At 42.8% G+C, this 17,931-nt stretch overlaps 1 protein-coding gene and 21 non-coding genes across 26 annotated transcripts in view; 21 read left to right on the top strand and 1 right to left on the bottom strand.

Annotated features, from left to right (window-relative positions):
- Positions 1-17,931, top strand: part of LOC5503389 (protein unc-79 homolog) — a 95,271-nt gene that overhangs the window by 57,493 nt on the left and 19,847 nt on the right. For all 5 annotated transcript variants that reach the window (XM_048730489.1, XM_048730492.1, XM_048730488.1 and 2 more), the window contains 12 exons: positions 6,125-6,419; positions 7,086-7,381; positions 9,532-9,680; positions 10,024-10,189; positions 10,552-10,725; positions 11,130-11,415; positions 12,312-12,506; positions 12,584-12,789; positions 12,886-13,112; positions 13,808-14,030; positions 15,370-15,553; positions 16,963-17,295. In XM_048730489.1, coding sequence (XP_048586446.1) covers positions 6,125-6,419; positions 7,086-7,381; positions 9,532-9,680; positions 10,024-10,189; positions 10,552-10,725; positions 11,130-11,415; positions 12,312-12,506; positions 12,584-12,789; positions 12,886-13,112; positions 13,808-14,030; positions 15,370-15,553; positions 16,963-17,295 — 2,734 coding nt within the window. The remainder of the gene's footprint in view (positions 1-6,124; positions 6,420-7,085; positions 7,382-9,531; positions 9,681-10,023; positions 10,190-10,551; positions 10,726-11,129; positions 11,416-12,311; positions 12,507-12,583; positions 12,790-12,885; positions 13,113-13,807; positions 14,031-15,369; positions 15,554-16,962; positions 17,296-17,931) is intronic.
- Positions 4-75, top strand: Trnaq-cug. The gene has a single exon. It is a non-coding gene; the product is annotated as a tRNA-Gln (tRNA).
- Trnaq-cug lies at positions 288-359 on the top strand. Its single transcript has one exon. It is a non-coding gene; the product is annotated as a tRNA-Gln (tRNA).
- Trnaq-uug lies at positions 574-645 on the top strand. The gene has a single exon. It is a non-coding gene; the product is annotated as a tRNA-Gln (tRNA).
- Positions 865-936, top strand: Trnaq-uug. The gene has a single exon. It is a non-coding gene; the product is annotated as a tRNA-Gln (tRNA).
- Trnal-cag lies at positions 1,008-1,079 on the top strand. The gene has a single exon. It is a non-coding gene; the product is annotated as a tRNA-Gln (tRNA).
- Positions 1,442-1,513, top strand: Trnaq-cug. The gene has a single exon. It is a non-coding gene; the product is annotated as a tRNA-Gln (tRNA).
- Trnaq-uug lies at positions 1,587-1,658 on the top strand. Its single transcript has one exon. It is a non-coding gene; the product is annotated as a tRNA-Gln (tRNA).
- Positions 1,873-1,944, top strand: Trnaq-uug. The gene has a single exon. It is a non-coding gene; the product is annotated as a tRNA-Gln (tRNA).
- Trnaq-uug lies at positions 2,019-2,090 on the top strand. The gene has a single exon. It is a non-coding gene; the product is annotated as a tRNA-Gln (tRNA).
- On the top strand, positions 2,164-2,235 carry Trnaq-cug. Its single transcript has one exon. It is a non-coding gene; the product is annotated as a tRNA-Gln (tRNA).
- Positions 2,303-2,374, top strand: Trnaq-uug. Its single transcript has one exon. It is a non-coding gene; the product is annotated as a tRNA-Gln (tRNA).
- Positions 2,586-2,657, top strand: Trnal-cag. The gene has a single exon. It is a non-coding gene; the product is annotated as a tRNA-Leu (tRNA).
- On the top strand, positions 2,725-2,796 carry Trnaq-uug. Its single transcript has one exon. It is a non-coding gene; the product is annotated as a tRNA-Gln (tRNA).
- Positions 2,870-2,941, top strand: Trnaq-uug. The gene has a single exon. It is a non-coding gene; the product is annotated as a tRNA-Gln (tRNA).
- On the top strand, positions 3,013-3,084 carry Trnaq-uug. The gene has a single exon. It is a non-coding gene; the product is annotated as a tRNA-Gln (tRNA).
- Trnaq-uug lies at positions 3,301-3,376 on the top strand. Its single transcript has one exon. It is a non-coding gene; the product is annotated as a tRNA-Gln (tRNA).
- Trnaq-cug lies at positions 4,432-4,503 on the top strand. The gene has a single exon. It is a non-coding gene; the product is annotated as a tRNA-Gln (tRNA).
- Positions 4,719-4,790, top strand: Trnaq-cug. The gene has a single exon. It is a non-coding gene; the product is annotated as a tRNA-Gln (tRNA).
- On the top strand, positions 4,860-4,931 carry Trnaq-cug. Its single transcript has one exon. It is a non-coding gene; the product is annotated as a tRNA-Gln (tRNA).
- Trnaq-cug lies at positions 8,558-8,631 on the bottom strand. Its single transcript has one exon. It is a non-coding gene; the product is annotated as a tRNA-Gln (tRNA).
- Positions 8,857-8,928, top strand: Trnaq-uug. The gene has a single exon. It is a non-coding gene; the product is annotated as a tRNA-Gln (tRNA).

Consider the following 17,931-nt stretch of genomic DNA (forward strand, 5'->3'; position numbering starts at 1 on the left):
GCTGGTCCCATGGTGTAATGGTTAGCACTCTGGACGCTGAATCCAGCGATCCGAGTTCAAATCTCGGTGGGACCTTTATTTTTTAAGCTTAATAGCTCTTGTTTCTTATAGGAAACTCACTTACCATACGATCTCATATCGGTTGGTCCCATGGTGTTATGGTTAGCACTCTGGACTCTGAATCCAGCGATCCTAGTTCAAATCTCGGTGGGACCTTTCATTTTCTTTAGCTTTATAGCTCTTGTTTCCCATAGGAAACTCTCTTACCATACAATCGCATACCGGCTGGTCCCATGGTGTAATGGTTAGCACTTTGGACTTTGAATCCAGCGATCCGAGTTCAAATCTTGGTGGGACCTTTATTTTTTAAGCTTAATAGCTCTTGTTTCTTATAGGAAACTCACTTACCATACGATCTCATATCGGTTGGTCCCATGGTGTTATGGTTAGCACTCTGGACTCTGAATCCAGCGATCCTAGTTCGAATCTCGGTGGGACCTTTCTTTTCTTCTTTACCTGAACAGCTCTTGTTTCCCATAGGAAACTTTCTTACCATACGATCTCCTATCGGTTGGTCCCGTGGTGCAATGGTTAGCACTCTGGACTTTGAATCCTGCTAACCGAGTTCAAATCTCGGTGGGACCTTCATTTTTTTTTTTTTTTTGCTTCATAGCTCTTGTTTCCCATAGGCTCCTTTCTTTCCGTACGATCTCATATCGGTTGGTCCCATGGAGCAATGGTTAGCACTCTGGACTCTGAATCCAGCGATCCAGGTTCAAATCTCGTTGGGACCTTTCCTTTTTTTAGCTTTATAGCTCTTGTTTCCCATAAGAAACGTTCTTACCATACGATCTCCTATCGGTTTGTCCCATGGTGTAATGGTTAGCACTCTGGACTTTGAATCCAGCGATCCGAGTTCAAATCTCGGTGGGACCTTTCATTTTCTTTGGCTTTATAGCTCTTGTTTCCCATGGGAAACTTTCTTACCGCACAATTTAACATCGGTTGGTCCCATGGTGTAATGGTTAGCACTCTGGATTCTGAATCCAGCGATCCGAGTTCAAATCTCGGTGGGACCTTTCTTTTTTTCTTTTTAGCCTAATAGTTCTTGTTTCCCATAGGAAAATCTCTTACCATACGATCTCATATTGGTTGGTCCCATGGTGTAATGGTTAGCACTCTGGACTTTTAATCCAGCGATCCGAATTCATTTCTCGATGGGACCTTTTATTTTCTTTAGCTTTATAGCTCTTGTTTCCCATAGGAAACTCTCTTACCGCACAATTTCACATCGGTTGGTCCCATGGTTTAATGGTTAGCACTCTGGACTTTAAATCCAGCGATCCGTGTTCAAATCTCGGTGGGACCTTTCTTTTTTTTTCAGCTTAATAGCTCTTGTTTCTTATAGGAAACTCTTTTACCATACTATCTCATATCGTTTGGTCCCAGGGTGTAATGGTTAGCACTCTGGACTCTGAATCCAGCGATCCGAGTTCAAATTTCGGTGGGACCTTTCTTTTTTTCTTTACCTTAAAAGCTCTTGTCTCCCATAGGAAACTCTCTTACCATACCATCTCTTATCGGCTGGTTCCATGGTGTAATGGTTAGCACTTTGGACTTTGAATCCAGCGATCCGAGTTCAAATCTCGGTGGGACCTTTATTTTTTTAGCTTAATAGCTCTTGTTTCTTATAGGAAACTCACTTACCACACGATCTCATATCGGTTGGTCCCATGGGTTAATGGTTAGCACTCTGGACTCTGAATCCAGCGATCCGAGTTCGAATCTCGGTTGGACCTTTCTTTTCTTCTTTACCTGAACAGCTCTTGTTTCCCATAGGAAACTTTCTTACCATACGATCTCCTATCGGTTGGTCCCGTGGTGCAATGGTTAGCACTCTGGACTTTGAATCCAGCTAACCGAGTTCAAATCTCGGTGGGACCTTCATTTTTTTTTTTCAGCTTAATAGCTCTTGTTTCTTATAGGAAACTCTTTTACCATACTATCTCATATCGTTTGGTCCCATGGTGTAATGGTTAGCACTTTGGACTTTGAATCCAGCGATCCGAGTTCAAATCTCGGTGGGACCTTCATTTTTTTTTTTCGCTTCTTAGCTCTTGTTTCCCATAGGCACTTCTCTTTCCGTACGATCTCATATCTGTTGGTCCCATGGTGCAATGGTTAGCACTCTGGACTCTGAATCCAGCGATCCAGGTTCAAATCTTGATGGGACCTTTCTGAAAAGCTTGATAGCTCTTGTTTCCCATAGGAAACTCTCTTACCATACCATCTCTTATCGGCTGGTCCCATGGTGTAATGGTTAGCACTTTGGACTTTGAATCCAGCAATCCGAGTTCAAATCTCGGTGGGACCTTTATTTTTTTTCGTTTCATAGCTCTTGTTTCCCATAGGCACCTCTCTTTCCGTACGATCTCATATCGGTTGGTCCCATGGTGTAATGGTTAGCACTCTGGATTGTAAATCCAGCGATCCGTGTTCTAATCTCGGTGAGACCTTTTATTTTTTAGCTTAATAGCTATTGTTTCTTATAGGAAACTCTCTTACCATACGATCTCATATCGGTTGGTCCCATGGTGTAATGGTTAGCACTCTGGACTCAGAATCCAGCGATCCGTGTTCTAATCACGGTGAGACCTTTTCTTTTAGCTTAATAGCTCTTGTTTCTTATAGGAAACTCTCTTACCATACGATCTCATATCGGTTGGTCCCATGGTGTAATGGTTAGCACTCTGGACTCTGAATCCAGCGATCCTAGTTCAAATCTCGGTGGGACCTTTCTTTTCTTCTTTACCTTAACAGCTCTTGTTTCCCATAGCAAACTTTCTTACCATACGATCTCTTATCGTTTGGTCCCATGGTGTAATGGTTAGCACTCTGGACTTTGAATCCAGCGATCCGAGTTCAAATGTTGGTGGGACCTTTCATTTTCTTTAGCTTTATAGCTCTTGTTTCCCATAGGAAACTCTCTTACCGCACAATTTCACATCGGTTGGTCCCATGGTGTAATGGTTAGCACTCTGGACTCTGAATCCAGCGATCCGAGTTCAAATCTCGGTGGGACCTTTCTTTTTTTTTTTCTTTACCTTAAAAGCTCTTGTCTCCTATAGCAAACTCTCTTACCTTACGATCTCATATCGGTTGATTACATGGTGCAATGGTTAGCACTCTGGACTCTGAATCCAACGATCCAGGTTCAAATCTCGGTGGGATCTTTTCTTTTTTTAAGCCTTATAGCTCTTGTTTCCCATAGGAAACTCTCTTACCATACGATCTGCTTTGGGTTCGTCCCATGGTGTAATGGTTAGCACTCTGGACTTTGAATCCAGCGATCCGAGTTCAAATCTCGGTGGGACCTTTTATTTTCTTTAGCTTTATAGCTCTTGTTTCCCATAGGAAACTCTCTTACCGCACAAATTCACCTGTTGGTCCCATGCTGTAATGTTTAGCACTCGGGACTCTGAATCCAGCGATCCGAATTCAAATCTCGGTGTGACCTTTCTTTTTCTTTTTAGTATAATAGCTCTTGTTTCCCATAAGAAAATCTCTTACCATACGATCTCATATCGGTCTGTCCCATGGTGTAATTTAATCCAGCGACCCGAGTTCAAATCTCGGTTTGACCTTTCTTTTGTTTTTAGCATCACACTTCTTGTTTGCCATAGGACACTCTCTTTCTACACGATCTAACATCGGTTGGTCCCATGGTGTAACGGTTAGCACTCTGGACTCTCAATCCAGCGATCCCAGTTCAATTCTCGATGGGACCTTTCTTTTCTTTAAGCTTAATAGCTCTTGTTTGCCATAGCAAACTCTCTTACCATACCATCTCATATCGGCTGGTCCCATGGTGTAATGGTTAGCACTTTGGACTTTGAATCCACCTATCCGAGTTGAAATCTCGGTGGGACCTTCATTTTTTTTTCGCTTCATAGCTCTTGTTTGCCATAGGCACCTCTCTTTCCGTACGATCTCATATCTGTTGATCCCATGGTGTAATGGTTAGCACTCTGGACTCTAAATCCAGCGATCCGTGTTCTAATCTCGGTGGGACCTTCATTTTTTTTTCGCTTCATAGCTCTTGTTTCTTATAGGAGACTCACTTACCATACGACCTCATATCGGTTGGTCCCATGGTGTAATGGTTAGCACTCTGGACTTTGAATCCACCTATCCGAGTTGAAATCTCGGTGGGACCTTCATTTTTTTTTCGCTTCATAGCTCTTGTTTGCCATAGGCACCTCTCTTTCCGTACGATCTCATATCTGTTGATCCCATGGTGTAATGGTTAGCACTCTGGACTCTAAATCCAGCGATCCGTGTTCTAATCTCGGTGGGACCTTCATTTTTTTTTCGCTTCATAGCTCTTGTTTCTTATAGGAGACTCACTTACCATACGACCTCATATCGGTTGGTCCCATGGTGTAATGGTTAGCACTCTGGACTCTGAATCCAGCTATCCGAGTTCGAATCTCGGTGGGACCTTTCTTTTCTTCTTTACCTGAACAGCTCTTGTTTCTTATAGGAAACTCACTTACCATACGACCTCATATCGGTTGGTCCCGTGGTGCAATGGTTAGCACTCTGAACTTTGAATCCAGCTAACCGAGTTCAAATCTAGGCGGGACCTTTAATTTTCTTTAGCTTTATAGCTCGTTTTTTCATAGGAAACTCTCTTACCGCTCAATCTCACATCGGTTGGTCCCATGGTGTAATGGTTAGCACTCTGGACTCTGAATCCAGCGATCCGAGTTCAAATCTCGGTGGGACCTTTATTTTTTTAGCTTAATAGCTCTTGTTTCTTATAGGAAACTCACTTACCATACGATCTCATATCGGTTGGTCCCATGGTGTAATGGTTAGCACTCTGGACTCTGAATCCAGCGATCCGAGTTCGAATCTCGGTGGGACCTTTCTTTTCTTCTTTACCTGAACAGCTCTTGTTTCCCATAGGAAACTTTCTTACCATACGATCTCCTATCGGTTTGTCCCGTGGTGCAATGGTTAGCACTCTGGACTTTCAATCCAGCTAACCGAGTTCAAATCTCGTCGGTACGTTTGTTTTGTTTTTTGCTTAATAGCTCTTGTTCCCCATTGGAAACTCTCTTACCACACGATCTCACATCGGTTGGTTCCATGGTGTAATGGTTAGCACTCTGGTCTTTGAATCCAGTGATCCAAGTTCATAGGGAACATTTTTGTTATGCCTCACATAATTTTGTTTTCCATAGTTAACTGTTTTTTTTTTATTATCTTTATCTTATTCTTATTATTTATTCTTTTTTGAATTTTACCACATGTTGTATTATCTGATGCTTGGCGAACTACTATCCACCGGATAAATCCTTATTCAAAAAAACTTATCCAAGTAACGTTATTCGGCTGTACGAAGCATAAATAAAAGTTTCCGGTTGAAAGAGTTCCTAGAAATATTTTTCACTTCTGGAAAAATCTGGAAAACAAAATGGCGTTTCCTATGTAGACGATTTTTGGACAGATTGATATTTGAAACACAATGTTGAACCACACATGCAGCTCTGGCAGGACCTGAATATCTATATTGCTCGTTCTTTCGTAAAATGTGATTCACCTAAGAAAGGAAGAAGCTAAACATTCCGCGATCAACCTGCGCTTTGCCTCGATAAACTGTTTGTGCTCTATTACTTTTCGTACCTCTTTCTACGGCCGCCATTTTCTTTGAAGAAAAGCGGCTCGCAATTTGCAAATTTACCATGGTTGCGAAAAGCCATTCAATGGTAAATCATGGCTATCCAGCCTTCTATCCATGCTTTGTGCAACGCTATTTTTTCTGGCGGATGGCTATCCCCTGGATAGGGGCTTTCCGCCTGTCCAGCGGATAACTTAGGCTTTCTGTGGCTTTCTGCAACCGACCCCTGGACTCTAAATCTCGGACCCTCTCATTTTTTTTATTTCATATAACATTGATTGGTTTCGATTGTGTTATATTTAGACGTTGTTTTAAGCGTAGTTTCCTAGCTTTACGTCACAATTAATGTAGGCATACATGATTGTCACTGACGTTTTGGGACTCAATTTCATAACCAAGTACACCTCCCAGACTGACCAAGACGTCTTATTTTTACAGGTTCAGCTGCAGTTTCAGAGAGAACGGCGCATGCTCAGTGCTGCCGAGCGTGAGGAGATCAAGAAGCTCATCAATATGATGTTGGACGTGACATGGACGGGGGCGCATGGAGACCACTCGATCACGTGTCAACAGTGTGAGATGGTGGCCGTCTGGTTCAAGTTGGCGCATATGTTGCTGGAGTCTGTTTTTCCTCCAGGCGAGGTTGCTGCCGAGGACACACTTCACGCGGTGGCTTATGGGTCGATTGTGCGTGGAAGTTCCAGTAGCAAGGGAGCCTCGTTTCGAAGCACAGGTAGGAGGAGACTTGGTAAAATGACAGCTATCTGCCGAACCTCGAGTCGCACCCGCCCTTGTCACATGACTGGACATAAAAATGTGCTTCCATGTGAACGGCTCCCGCATGCTCAGAAATTGACCGCTGACGGGCAGATTTTTGACAATCGAGTACTCAGAATTTACCACTTGAACCTTCGCAAACCATGTGATTAAACCTGTACGTGCTGTAAACTTTTGTCACATGAATGTTACTGGACATGAAAAATTGATTTCCATGTACGGACCGATTCATACGGTCGCTGTCTTAATCAGTGAAGTTCGGCAATGCACTAAGTACGGCTGCACAAGTCGTGCTGCACGGCAAAAGTGCGGCAACAATTTTTGCAACGGAAACTTCACATCCGCTCAGCTTTGACTACTCGCAACCTATTGAGCTCGAGTACTTAAGTGCGACGTATAAGCCAACGTTGAGCCAATCCTATTTGTGTCAATACAAATAGACAATTAAATTCGGCAAGGCATGAGCGCGAAGTATGAATCCAGCCTTCTTCTTCCACTCCCTACGGTCGCCTCCGAGCAACTATTATTACTATTGTTATTGCTGTTGTTATTATTTTGTTAATGTTGTTCTTGTTTATCTATTTATTCTGGCCACGATTTTGCTAATGTAAAAAAACTTCAGGTTCTCGTCAGAGCGTGCAAATAGCATCCGAAACCATCGAGGAAGAAGTCTTTTTTGAGACAGTCACGGCCAACACGAACGCTTCTGCCAATGGCTCTGACAGTTACCAAGGCGACCTGGACTCAGAGGGTCTAGCAAATCAGGGCGACGGTCAAACAGACTCTGCGGACAGCGGTGTCGCGAGCATGCGCGGTGGCAACGGTATCGGGTCGTGGAGGAGTGGGTCGAGTTCAGTCAGCTGGAACGCGGTGTTCGAGAACAATCCTCATCTACAGCTACTGATTGGTCTATTGAAGGTATGATGTCATTTATCTTCCTTGGTATTAAATGGTTTTCCGTACGTGCAAACTTTTTGTAAACTGCTGAAAACGTATTTGAACGTTTCTTTGAACTTTATCAGAAGCATTTCCTTTATACATTTATTTTATTATGTCATATTTTTTTATTATGTCGTATTTTTTTAATTTTTTAAGTATGGATTTGTTATGTCAATTTTTGTTCTAGAATAAGATGATTTCTAATCTTTCTCCTAAACAAGCAAAAGGATTACCACGCCGGTCCCAAACCGAGTCACACAAAACATCTATTTGAATCGTCTTATTCAAGCAAGTAAATGAGATGCTTTTAAGAAAATATTGTTGATGAAGCGAGACAAACCACTGAAACACGCGGTCGGTTTTTTTTTTGGTGGGTGATTTGGAATTTGTCAATCAAAGTTCAAGAGAGCGGGCTTTCCGCCATGTTCTGTAATCTGCGGCCAGGTTAGGATGATTTCAGTTATCCGAAAGGTTTATGCTAAAGAGTTATTGATTTATTGATCAAAGATGGTTTGATCCTATCTGATATTGAAGCTGTCCTAAATATCTGCCATACATTTGTGAACAAAGTAAAACATGTATATTTAACAACCACATCCGTCGTATATTACTAAGGAATTGGAAGGTAGTTTCTTTTTTTTTCTTTACAACTTTCTCCAGTGTGAGGTAGAGAGTTGTTGTTTGGAATCTGAGGCATCGTGAATGGTAGGGTGCTGAGGTACTTTGTTTTTTCTTTTACGTTTACAGCCATGATCTGTTGTTGATTAAGAACGATAAAAGCAATTTCAGTTCTAAGTTACTTGTCAAGCGGATGTGCTTGTAGCATAATTCGCTTTATTAGGAGCTCACAAGCTGATTCATTTGTACATCAGTTGAATGTTATTGCGAAGGAGCGAAATGATGGCTCTCGAGCCGACTACAGACGATGTCATTTATCGACGAATCAAGGAATAGCGAAAATCTTCATCTTCATCTTGAAGACGTGCTGCTATCCGCCTGGGCCCCTTTGACTTGATTTACCGCTGAGAATCGCAAATAAGATCGATTGATTCAGAGTCCAGAGTACTAACCATTACACTATGGGACCAACCGATGTGAGATCGTGTGGAAAGAGAGTGTCCTATGGCAAACAAGAGCTATTAGGCTAAAAAAAAGTAAGGTCCCACCGAGATTTGAACTCGGATCGCTGGATTCAGAGTCCAGAGTGCTAACCATTACACCATGGGATGATTATGAAAAAGATACAAACAGGTAGCACATCTATTATTACTGATCTCAAAATTGATGAAAAGACGTTCTTGAAACTAATTGCTACGTCATAACGAAGGTTCGCGCTCGATTACTTTATAAGAGAGAGAAAATAAAAATTGTTTTTTTCTCAAATAAAGATTGGTTACTAATATGATGGTGTTTTAGCTTGATATATCGGAAAATGATGAATCGAATAACCCGTCGGTCCCATGGTGTAATGGTTAGCACTCTGGACTTTGAATCCAGCGATCCGAGTTCAAATCTCGGTGGGACCTTTCATTTTTTTAGCTTTATAGCTCTTTTTTTTTCATAGGAAACTCTCTTACCGCAAAATCTCACATCGGTTGGTCCCATGGTGTAACGGTTAGCACTCTGGACTCTGAATCCAGCGATCCTAGTTCACATCTCGGTGGGACCTCTTCAATATATTTTACTTATGTTTTTTTTTGTCTATTTTTATTAACTCTATTAGGTTTGAAATGCTAATCACTCTTAATCGATAATTTTATGTTATCATCCTAGTATCTCGTCGATTGCACTAGAGAACTTGAACCTGTGAGTCTATATACGTCTAAAAAGCCTACGACACCTTTATACCACAGGCTTCCCACCCGCGCCAGTGAAGTAACTGGTGTCGAGGCTCAGTAAACTCGAGCTCAAAGATCTTTAAGATGAGCTATTATTATTGTTATAATAATCATTATTAACATCACCACCATTCTTGTCGTGGTCTTCGTCTCGCGTCTTCATCCTTAACCATTCGTATCACTTTCAGGAGTTACCAAAGCAAGAAGACCACATGGTTCAGCTGAATGTGCTCAAGTGTTTACAGGTCTTCGTCTCGCGTCTTCATCCTTAACCATTCGTATCACTTTCAGGAGTTACCAAAGCAAGAAGACCACATCGTTCAGCTGAATGTGCTCAAGTGTCTACAAGTGCTTGTTTTAAGAGGGGACTACCTGCGCGTTGCCATGGAAGCGGAGCCGGACTTCTTGGCCTACCTACAGGAGATATTCTTTATTCCTAAGTAAGTGCATTACTACGCTGATTCCTATTGGTAATCCATGTGTCACGTGGCATTGATAGGCTTATCGCTATTTGTTGCCCATATGTCACGTGAATTGCTAGGCTGATTTCTATTGGTTATCCATTTGTCAGGTGCATTGATAGGCTTTATTCCTATTGGTTATCCGTGTGTCACGTGCATTTCTAGGCTGATTCCTATTGGTTACCCATGTGTCACGCACATTGCTAGACTGATTCCTATTGGCAATCTGTGTCTCACGTGCGTTGCTAGGCTGATTCCTATTGGTTACCCACGTGTCACGTGCATTACTAGGCTAGGCTGATTCCTATTGGCTTATTTGCAGTCTGTGGGAGCTTCTTCAGGCGGAGCATTCGGACCTATCTGAGATCGCCACGCGGATTTTGCTCCACTGCATCTGTCTTCCCTACGGCGCCGAGAAGCTTTGTGACAACGTGGAGAGTGCTTTCACCGAGCACGATTGGCGCGTTCGCTTCGCGGGCGTAGAAAAGGTGAGACTTTGTCAGGGTTTATATCCAGACTGCCTTTGTTTCCTTCCCTATGTTGCCACGGACTTACTTCGAATGTCACTGTGGTAAATGATTATATTAAAAGTATTTATTACATATCTAGGGTTTGCTACGCGCGCTCTCATTGGTTCATTAGCGGTCCGTAAATGCAAACACCACACTTGCAATGAAAAAAAAAACTCAAACCACTGTAAAATAGATCTTTTTGCCCACGCTTTCTTGGCCATACGGGAACTTATTTAGCCTAAACTTTTTCATCAATGATCACAAATTCCCCTACGCGATCAACGCACTCGATCGAAAGAGCTTCTACTAAAAAGTATAATTTGATTGTCTGTTGCTAGGTAACGGTGTTGGCACGTTTCCTAGAGAAAGAGAACGTAAAGTCCAATAACATCGCGATGTCTGCGCTTGCGCAATGCTTCACTTTCCTTGTGGGCGCGGTCGAGGATGTTTGTACCCCGGTGTCTACCCGAGCTATCGCCATGCTCGACACAATCAAGGCGTCCGCGCTCAAGGTGGGTCATAACATGGGTAGTATTCGCAATAATGGTGTCGAGACTAATAATTACGACGATGGTGGTGGTGGTGGTGATGATGTTGATGATGATGATGATGATGATGATGATGATGATGATGATGATGATGATGATGATGATGATGATGATGATGGTGGTGGTGGTGGTGGTGGTGGTGATGATGATGATGATGATGATGATGATGATGATGATGATGATGATGATGATGAGTCAATGATAACGTGTACTGTGATGGTGTTCGGATGATTACATGGTGATGATGACACTGGCTTACTCCTGCTATGATGATTATGATGACAACAATGTTAATGATGATGATGATGATGATGGCGCTGGCTTATTCCTGTTATAACGATGATGGTTTACTCCTGTCCCCCCCTTAGATCCTGTACTCTTGCATCGAGCACCAGTATGACGCCATGCCCAAAGACCGTCTTCTCCTGATCCACACGTGCCGCATCCTGCACCGCATCCTACCCCACTACACCCCCCTGTGTGGCATGTTCTTCATCGGGCGCTTCAAGCACCTTCTGATTGAGAACGCGGACTATGTCTCTTTTGGGAGCCCAAAGATCCGCTCTTCTGCTGGTGCTGCATCTAACTACGTCAGCCCTAGTAGCGAGGTGCACACGCCTTTGGAGTCGGTGACTGACTCGGGCAAGAGGCCAGGTAACGGGTCAGCTATTTCAGCAGTGAGTCAGTAAGCCAGCCAGCTTATCAGTCAGTCAGTCAGTCAAGCACTCAGTAAGCCAATCCAGCACTTAGTAAGCCAGTCAGGCAGTGAGTCAGTAAGGCAGTCAGCTTATCAGTCTGTCGGTCAGTCAGTCAAGCACCTAGTAAGCCAGTCAGGCAGTGAGTCAGTAAGGCAGTCAGCTTATCAGTCAGTCAGTCAGTTATTCAAACACTCAGTAAGCCAGACAATCAGTGGGTCAGTAATCGAGTAAGTAAGCCAGTCAGCTCATCAGTCAGTCAGTAAGCCAGTCAGCTTGTCAGTCAGTCAGTCAGTCAATCAGTAAGCCACTCCGCTTGTAGGTCAGTCAGTCAGTCAGTCAGAAGCCAGTTAGCTTGTAGGTCAGTCAGTCTTTAAGAAAGCCAACTAGTCAGACAGCTGATCGGTCAGGGAATCACCCAGCCAGACATTCTTTCAGTCAATCTGTCAGTCTTTCAGTCAATCTGTCAGTTATTTAGACAATCTGTCAGTCATTTGGACAATCTGTCAGTCATTTAGACAATCTGTCAGTCATTTAGACAATCTGTCAGTCATTTAGACAATCTGTAACACCGCTAATCACGAACTGGCTTCCCAGTTAGTCATCTAAGATCATTCAACCTGTCAGTGTGTAAGCCTCTCTCTTCGTGGAAAGCAACCATGGACATAGCACACTTGCTAGCCGCTTCAAGCATGTCTCGTCGCTCTTTGAAATCTGCTATTCGATGTTTGATTAATTACTTCCTCGTCTGGTTACAAGGCCAGGTTGCTCCATCTGCTGTTCGATAAAATAGTCATTTGTCTGGTACTTGGCAGGGGAGCACTATCTGTTCTTACTCGTTACTCTTTTTCATAGCGATATGGAGATCTCAATCCGGTAAGTCTGCAATGTCGGCCGGACAGAGCCGGTCACTTCGCTTGTCCGATATGTTGGCCCTGAATCGTCAGCCTCGGCCATACAGCTCATCATTCCGCTGCAGCTACATCTTCACCTTCAGCTCGAGTAGTGGTGAAAGCATCAGCTACAACAAGCAGCCCCCTGCTTCGGATGGTGAGTATCCCCCTTTACTAATAGAGGTTCTATCATGTTGCCTCATTCAACGTTGATAGTCTTCAATCATTTATCAGGTAACAGCACTGGTGGCAGCGGCAGGCAGCGTCGGACAGGAGGGTTTGGACAGATGACCAGTGACCTTTCGGACCGCATGTTTCTTGGAGGACGCGTCCAGAATAATCTACCGACAGTGATTGAAGAGGGGGACTCGGAGAAGGGCGACAAGGAATCCCAGAGGCTCTCGCACGCCTCTGAAGACTCGTCGCTAAGTCAGGAAGCGGTAAGTCATCAATGAGGACTTGTCGCTAAACAGGGAAGCGTCATATCAGTTGCTTTATAGATATGCCATTAAAAGACCTTTTCTTTGCGCCCTCAGAGCCAGGCCGTCGCGGACAGCGGTAACCTCGAAGCAGCTGCCACTCACCAGCTTGTAACTCTGGTCATGGACTTCCTAGCGTATCCAGGCGCTAACAAGAACAGCAAGCGAGGCCAGTTCGTCCAGACGCAGAGTTTCGAGGTGGTAACCATGAGCAATTATTTGGGAGTTTTAATGGGCTATGACATCAAAGTTGGTGAATTTACCGGAGATCCTCGCCGACTAAGGTATGCTGCCTTATATGGTCATGTGTGTATGACACGTGACCTCAACGTAGATCGTCTATCGCCCAGGATTTTTTTAATGAGGCTGGAAGTCACGCAATTTATGGATGATGCTGTAAAGTGATATTTTGCCCATAGCGTTTTTGTACCATTTTAAATAAAAGATAATTAAATTACTATGTTACCGAAACAGTTTAGCATTGCTCGACGATAAATTATTCAAGACTGGCCCAAGAAACGGTTCACTGCCATCACCTTTTGGTATTGAAACCTGTTGTGTTTCTGATTCAGGCATTTTACTTTTTCAATATGATACCTATTTCTGCACCCATCCTTCCAGCAAAACCTGAGGCACGTGCCTGTATGTGATTTTTAACATCATATCAAGAAAATGTAGCCAAAAATTGTCGTTGTTGACAAACGCGGTCACTTCCATATAAGGAAACTAATATATCCCATATTTGGAAAAAAAAACCTGCATGATTCTTGTCATTTTTAAGGTTGCAGTACCGCAGTTGCTTCGTAAACTTTATGACTTGTAAACAGAAGAGAAAAACAGTTACTGTGACCATCTTTAGTCAACGGAGAAAGTATTTGAAAAGAAACTAAAATTCTTCGGTACCAGACCCCCAATACGACAACGTTTTATTCATATGGAATGATGGTATCGTAACCCGCTCTGTATGTCGTCTTGTCAGGTCGTTCCCAGTCTTCCACGCGTACATGAGCGGCATCGTGCAGGTCCTGGATCAGAACCAGGAGTGGGGAGGGGAACTCCTGAACCTCACCCTTCAGCTGCTCCTCTTCTGCGCCGCGCCACGCCCAATGAACCGGACCCAGGCCCCAGACTTTACGCTTATCCGCCTGCCGCCGCCCATGCGTAGGATATGGCTGCTTGCCGTTCTCATCATACTATATAAGGTGATGGGACGATATTTGTTGTTTTGAAGATATGCGAGGAGGGCTGGCGGTGGAATGCGTGTATAAAGACATTTATATTAATATTTAAATATAATATAGGTTTAGGCATTGCCTAAAACCGTAGCTCCAAACGACCAAATCTTTGCTTGTTTTCGCATAATAATTTAAGAAATATTAGATATTTTATTTCTGTTTTTGTTTTTTGACGACGTCAACAATTTCTCAGATCACGCGACCAACTTGTTATACCCCCTTCCCCCCACCTTTGATATCTACATGACACATAACAAGTTTAGTTGTCATACGATGTTTCGGCGTCAGGGTAGTATTATTTAATTGCATAATCGATGACGTCACGTGACCATCTCACTGAACCCCACTTGGAACATACATCACACCTACCGAGTATTATTGTCATACGATGTTTCTTTAATGAAATATAAATATTTTTTCATTTTGATTACGTCAGCATATTTTTGCTTTTAGTAACGTCATTGATGACGTCACAATTATGTGACTTCGTTGGTGCATCCCCCTTGACACCTACATGACACACCGAGTTTGGTTACCACACGTTTCCTTCGTGAAACATAAATATTTTTTTTATTTTGATGACCTCTGTATATTTTTTGCATCTAGTGACGTCACAATCACGTTAATAAATTGCTGCACTTCTCTTGACACAAACAAGTTTGGTTTTCATACGATGCTTTTAAGAGACGGACGGACGGACATCGCGTCACGAAAACTCGAGTTTTGTTTACCACTTTTTCTTAGGTATGGGGCTCCGCTCACGCGGCGCTTCGGAGCTCCGCTATAAAATAAATTACAATTCCCAGTGGAAAGAAGAGGTGAAAAAGTGTTAATGTTCAAAAAGGCGGGCAAAAAGATAAGTTTTCAATTTTACTTTCAAAGCATCAAATGATGTGCTTTTCCAGAGGTTAAGGGACAAGAAATACCCTTTTTTTTATTACGCTTCGGGACAGTTAGAAGGGACTTCTTGCGTAAAAAACGTAAAGAGCATCTGGAAAAAATAAAGTACCAAAAGTACATTCATTTCAAGGGGCCAAATTGTTTTAAAAGTAAAATTCTAAAGTCAATTTTTGTTATTCTATACACAATTCATATTTTGTTTAGTAAGTAATGAAATTATTCCATGAAATTTGAAACTACCGTATAAAGGTGTTCGCGCATCCTATTTTAGCAAACACACATTTGACTATTTTGTGCAACTGGCTTTTTAGTTTTCGCTCAATATAAAGTCAGCGCGAAAAAAGTTAAGTCATAAACATCAGAGTTGCAGTTCCTAATGATTTTATCTCTATCTCTACAATTTCAGTACCCTTTCCACGAAGATTCCCACCGTAGGGACACTAGGAACCTTATTGCTGTGGTGCTCAACACGCTTGAGTCCCAGAACCATAAGTGCCCTGGCCCCAGGAGCGCGCAGGTGAAGCGTCAGAGTCTGTCTTTGCTGGACCTGGACACTTTGAACCCGGATGATGGATGTGCCGCTAGGCCTGGTGAGCTTAAAGAATTTCTGTCAGCCGCCGTTTTGTCATCCTAGCAAAACACCAAGCTTAAAGCCGCATTGTCACCAGTTTACTTTCGGAGGTCCGACTGAAACCTCAACCGTTAAAAGACAAAAGAATCTATTAAAATCCGAGATATTAAACAGGCCATCCGCTCTAAGTTATCAATCACATCCTCAAAGAAACTTCCAATAAACACACTGCTTTCAATATTTTGAAATATTTTTTGCGTTTTCCGTTAAAAATTATCGGAGATTGTTACGTAATCGACCGGAAGTAAACTGGTGACAATGCGGCTTTAAAGCGGCTATGTCACCATTTTACTTCCGGTCGATTACGTAATTTTTTTTTAATTGTAAAAGCAGTGTGACTATTGAAGGTTTCCTTGAGGATGTGACTAATAATTAAGAGCGGTTGGCCTGTTGAATAACGCCTTGAAAACAGGTTGGGTGGGAATGGGGTGGTATGACCCGTAATCGCGTTCTGTGATTACAATAGCTGGTTTTGTCTTGGATTTTGCCGACTTACCCTACTGGTATGGTACCTTTCTGACATACCGATCAGTGGCTGCTTCTGGTATGGGACCCTTTTTCAATATGGTGGTTAGTAAAAACGTATTCCTAAAAAAATAGATGGAAATTATCGACGTACACAGTCCTAAAAAAGGAGAGAAATGATTGAAATATATTCCTAGGTATGGTATGTTAAGGTTGGTTCTCACTAGGTTGCAAGCGCAAATGGAAGCGCAAAACAAGTGTGAATCGGTCAAACAAAAGTGCAAGCGCAAGAAAATCAAGCAGTTGCGTCCTCTTGCGCTTGCATTACAATGAGAATCGGGAAATGACGTGCGCTGCGCTTGCGCTCACGAAGCACGGGTGGCCTAGTGTGTTAGCGCGTAGGCCTCTCACCGCTGTGGGCCAGGTTCGAATCCTGGCTTTGACTGGGGATTTTTCCTGGTTCATGCCTTGATTCGAATTTGTCACAAGTGAGTTGAAGTTATTCTCCCGTGTTTTCAGTCTTCTCGGATAAGAACACTAAACCGGAGGTTCCGTCTCTTTAAGCTGCATTACGCTAACCTGAACCGAAGGGACGTAAAAGAACCACTGGGGCACAATAAACCCTCTGGCAGTGACCACCCTCAGTGACAGTGCTTACTAACAATACACACACGGGGGCACTTGATGTGGAGCCTAGCTCTGTAGTGCTTTCCGCACCAGTAGAGCTGGTGGAAGTTAGTACAAACGTCCAAGTGGAACTTTATGTCCTTATAAGGAATTTGCCGAGCTGGAGAACAATGTTTTTCAGAACAAGATTGTTTGATCTGATTCTTGTTTTACATGGTGTGCTTCATTATTTGAACTGTGTAATTTCTTTATATATTCTTTTTATTTTTCATTCAGATACTCCAAGCAGCCCTCGCGCGCGAAAATTTGGCGAGACCAGTCGTACGTCACCAACCAATAAAGAGCGGCTTTCGACAGGCTCGTCTGCCGATCTTATCGACAAGCCTTCCGACGACGAACCGACGACCAGCCGAACGGCAATCGAATCTAAATCTCAACCATTTGCCCTACACGAAACATCTTTCGTGGGCCCCTTCAACAAACCCATGACCAGCACCCCCATGCTGGAGTTGAGTCCGACTAGCGGTCCGGGGGGGTCAAACTCAGGCGAGGAGGGAGGGGAGAGTAGACCGCTCATTGACGGTGGTGCGGAAAAGAAGTTAAAGCGAGGTAGGCAAATTGCTTGTCGTTTATTTGATAAAAGAAATTTATCAATAGAGACCGGTGATAAAGATAAAATGATGCTTTCATTTTCATGCATTTGCATATTAAAACGTTTTCATTTGCATAATGGCATTACATTGATATTGGGATCTATATACAGAGCCGTAGACACGTAAGATTAGGGGGGACACAATACAGAAACATTAAGAAAATATTGGGGGGGGCACAGCCACGCCCCATCTGGTCATTTTCCTCAGTGCCCACCCCCTACTACGGCCCTAAAATATAATTTCACAATTCATTAAAAACTGATTTTAAAATGTCTGAATAACTGAATAATACAAATGAATGATTACGTGTTAGGGATTTTTTCTTAATTCTTTTGCTATAAAACAATTCTCAAAGATCCACGGTTCGCCCTAGGAAAAGATATCTGTCAATATCTAAAACTTTCCATCATCAGAACAAAAAGTAAAGATAATTTTAGTGAATTTACTTTAGAATTACGTATGCAAAGTAAAATAATAAGCATATTTAAGCCGCATTGTCACCAGTTTACTTCCGGATGTCCGACGGAAACCTCAACCGTTAAAAGACAAAAGAATCTATTAGAATCCGAGATATTTAACAGGCCATCCGCTC

Source organism: Nematostella vectensis, chromosome 7 (genome assembly GCF_932526225.1).
Source record: "Nematostella vectensis chromosome 7, jaNemVect1.1, whole genome shotgun sequence".
Lineage (NCBI taxonomy): Eukaryota > Metazoa > Cnidaria > Anthozoa > Actiniaria > Edwardsiidae > Nematostella > Nematostella vectensis.